This window comes from Anticarsia gemmatalis, chromosome 16 (assembly GCF_050436995.1).
Source record: "Anticarsia gemmatalis isolate Benzon Research Colony breed Stoneville strain chromosome 16, ilAntGemm2 primary, whole genome shotgun sequence".
In the NCBI taxonomy this organism is placed as follows: domain Eukaryota; kingdom Metazoa; phylum Arthropoda; class Insecta; order Lepidoptera; family Erebidae; genus Anticarsia; species Anticarsia gemmatalis.
In genome coordinates, this window is record NC_134760.1 from 8,721,409 (window position 1) to 8,723,979 (window position 2,571).

Here is a 2,571-nt window from a genome sequence, read left to right on the forward strand (position 1 = left end):
AACTTCCCGTAGATTTACTATAAACAATAATTTTGACATGAATTTCTTACAATTTACGTAAAAGCTGAAATCTGAATTGCGCAATGCGCACAAAAAACTTTAATTACTGTAATTTTCTGCTTATAACCCCTACTTTTGGAAAATAAATACTGATCTCTACAATCAATACTTATAATATAATTTTCCTAACTTATTATGTTCGATTGTCCAATTACTTTACTGACGGAGAACAACTGTAATCTACAATTCTGAGTTAAAGAAAGTGATCGAGTAGTTATTCGTACAATATTATAATATCAATCAAACACACAAAAACACAAAACTCTTTACTAATTGTCAACAATCTATCTCTTACCGCGGTACCCACATTTTTTCTCACAAACTACACAGATGTAGGTCGGTTCTTCAGTAGTGGTTGGAGCCATAGTGGTGGTCGTCGTCGTCGTAGGTACCGGTTTCTTTGTCGTCGGATGTACCCAGTGGCCGAAGTAGTATGGAGGTGGGTGATCGGGATAGTCTTCCACCCAGAATTCAGGCTCAAATTTGGGAGGCTCGCGGTCTATGTAGATAAGTGAGGATTTATCTGGAAAAAGATAATTATATGAATAAAATACAATGCTAAAGTTTGTATGTAAATGAGATGGACCATCGCAAGGGCTCTACACTTGGGCCCAGCTAAAGCTTGCTGGATTTTTCCAGTGTCGAACTATATTTTCAATATTATCCTTGCCGTTGATAATAAACTTGCTTTTGATGTGTTTTAAATACCCGTTCAGCAGTTTTAATACGATAAATAAATATCCATAAATAAAGACCCTAAGCTCAGAAACAACGTTTTTATCAGCCTGTAAGGTTAGCGTACTAACGTAATTTTTGTATATTCAATCTATCAATAAACTCTTCCGTTACTGAGTGTCTGACTGAATCATGGACAACGCACAGCTGAAACTACTGAGTACAGAAAGTAGAAATTTGGTATGAAGATTGCTTAGGAAGTATAAAGTAGCACTAAGAGAGGAATTTTGGAAATTGCTCCTCAAAGGAGGTAAAATCCCACGCGGGCAAAGCTGCGGGCGAAAAGCTAGTGACATATACTACACCTGTGCTCTCATCTTTTTTCGCTTGTAATTACATCAAATACTGTGTGACAAACACGCACACACACTTCCTTACCTTCGCTTCATTGAATTAAAGGTAATACAAATTCAATGGGACGTCCACATTATGTTCTAACAAATACAATCTTACCCTCATCAAGTCGTCGTTTGGAGTTCTTCGCACAATATAGGGGGCATACTTTGAAACAGAGGAATATCGGCTTTTCTGAAAGCAAAAATGAACTTTAATGACACTTTCATGTCTTGGTTCATTTGAGTTTATATTACAAGTCATGTCGGTAAGGTAGTTAAGGGTGAAAATCGCTTGCGATGATATTAGCACTTTTTTACAATCTATCTTATTAGGTTACTAGCTGACCCGCGCAACTTCGCTTGCGTCACTTAAGAGAATAAGTCAAAAATTTTCCCCGTTTTTGTAACATTTTTCGTTGCTACTCCGCTCCTAATGACTGTAGCGTGATGTTATATAGCCTATAGCCTTCCTCGATAAATGGGCTATCTAACACTGAAAGAATTTTTCAAACCGGACCAGTAGTTCCTGAGATTAGCGCGTTCAAACAAACAAACAAACAAACAAACAAACAAACTCTTCAGCTTTATAATAGTAGTATAGATCTGTCAATATTGAAGCTTTACTTATCCGAAACTCATTATTCAATGTCCGAAAATTTAAAATCTTCAAAATGTTTCTACGTTTCATCTGTCAAATAAGTGTTCCACTAAAGTTTCGCATTCAAGTGAATAAATGATTTTGATACTTTCAAAAGTTTAAACTGTCGTTGTTTTAACTTAGATTTGAAGCCTAAGCCTTATAATTTACTCAAGGCATTAACATTTACTTTAAAATTGGGCTAAATGGTAGTTATGGAAAATGCTCGTGTCGAACCTTGGCAGGCTTGACGATGATGATTTATTTTCATATTAATCAACATTCGTTTTGTGATCACTTCTATTTCTTGTATTAGTAAAATGTACTTAAACTACGTCAAAATAAGGATCAGATTACTTGAAAGTTCAAAATACAATTATTACCTTTCCAAAAGAACAAAGCCTCGCAAACCGCAGCGTTGAAGACAACGGCGAACATCAAATAGTACAAGAACATTTTATTACACGAACACACTCAATACAACCACCTTTCACTGCGAAGTAAACACAAGTTTTCAAGAAAACTCACGGTTCTTTATATTAACTTAGTAAGACCGGTCGATTACGCATTTTGAAGGAAACCGATGTTTACGGGGATGTAAAATTTTCCTAGGAAATATTTAGATATTGCAATTAGTTTCGAGCTAAAAATAAATTTATGACGCATGGGCAAATGCAGGACGTTAGATTATATTATCAAACTCAATAACTACGTTACATGTCACTTTTCTCCGATTCGAAGATCTACCGAGGATGCTAAAAAGAGTTAAAATTAAATGCTTATTTCTAACCTGTCAACTCATTG

At 35.4% G+C, this 2,571-nt stretch overlaps 1 protein-coding gene across 1 annotated transcript; it reads right to left on the reverse strand.

Annotated features, from left to right (window-relative positions):
* Positions 1 to 266: 266 nt before the first annotated feature.
* Positions 267 to 2,291, reverse strand: LOC142979450 (uncharacterized). Its single transcript, XM_076124357.1, has 3 exons — positions 2,151 to 2,291; positions 1,249 to 1,323; positions 267 to 583 (listed from the first exon to the last, which is right to left on the reverse strand). The coding sequence occupies exons 1-3, from the start codon at positions 2,221 to 2,223 to the stop codon at positions 345 to 347; spliced, it is 387 nt and encodes a 128-aa protein (XP_075980472.1). The 5' UTR covers positions 2,224 to 2,291; the 3' UTR covers positions 267 to 344.
* Between the last annotated feature and the right edge of the window lie 280 nt (positions 2,292 to 2,571).

Coding starts and splice junctions, on each gene's coding strand:
- LOC142979450 (XM_076124357.1), bottom strand. CDS start 2,223: ATGTTCTTGTACTATTTGATGTTCGCCGTTGTCTTCAACGCTGCGGTT. Junction 1,324..2,150: donor GGCTTTGTTCTTTTGGAAAG/GTAATAATTGTA, acceptor TTTTGCTTTCAG/AAAAGCCGATATTCCTCTGT. Junction 584..1,248: donor CAAACGACGACTTGATGAGG/GTAAGATTGTAT, acceptor ATCTTTTTCCAG/ATAAATCCTCACTTATCTAC.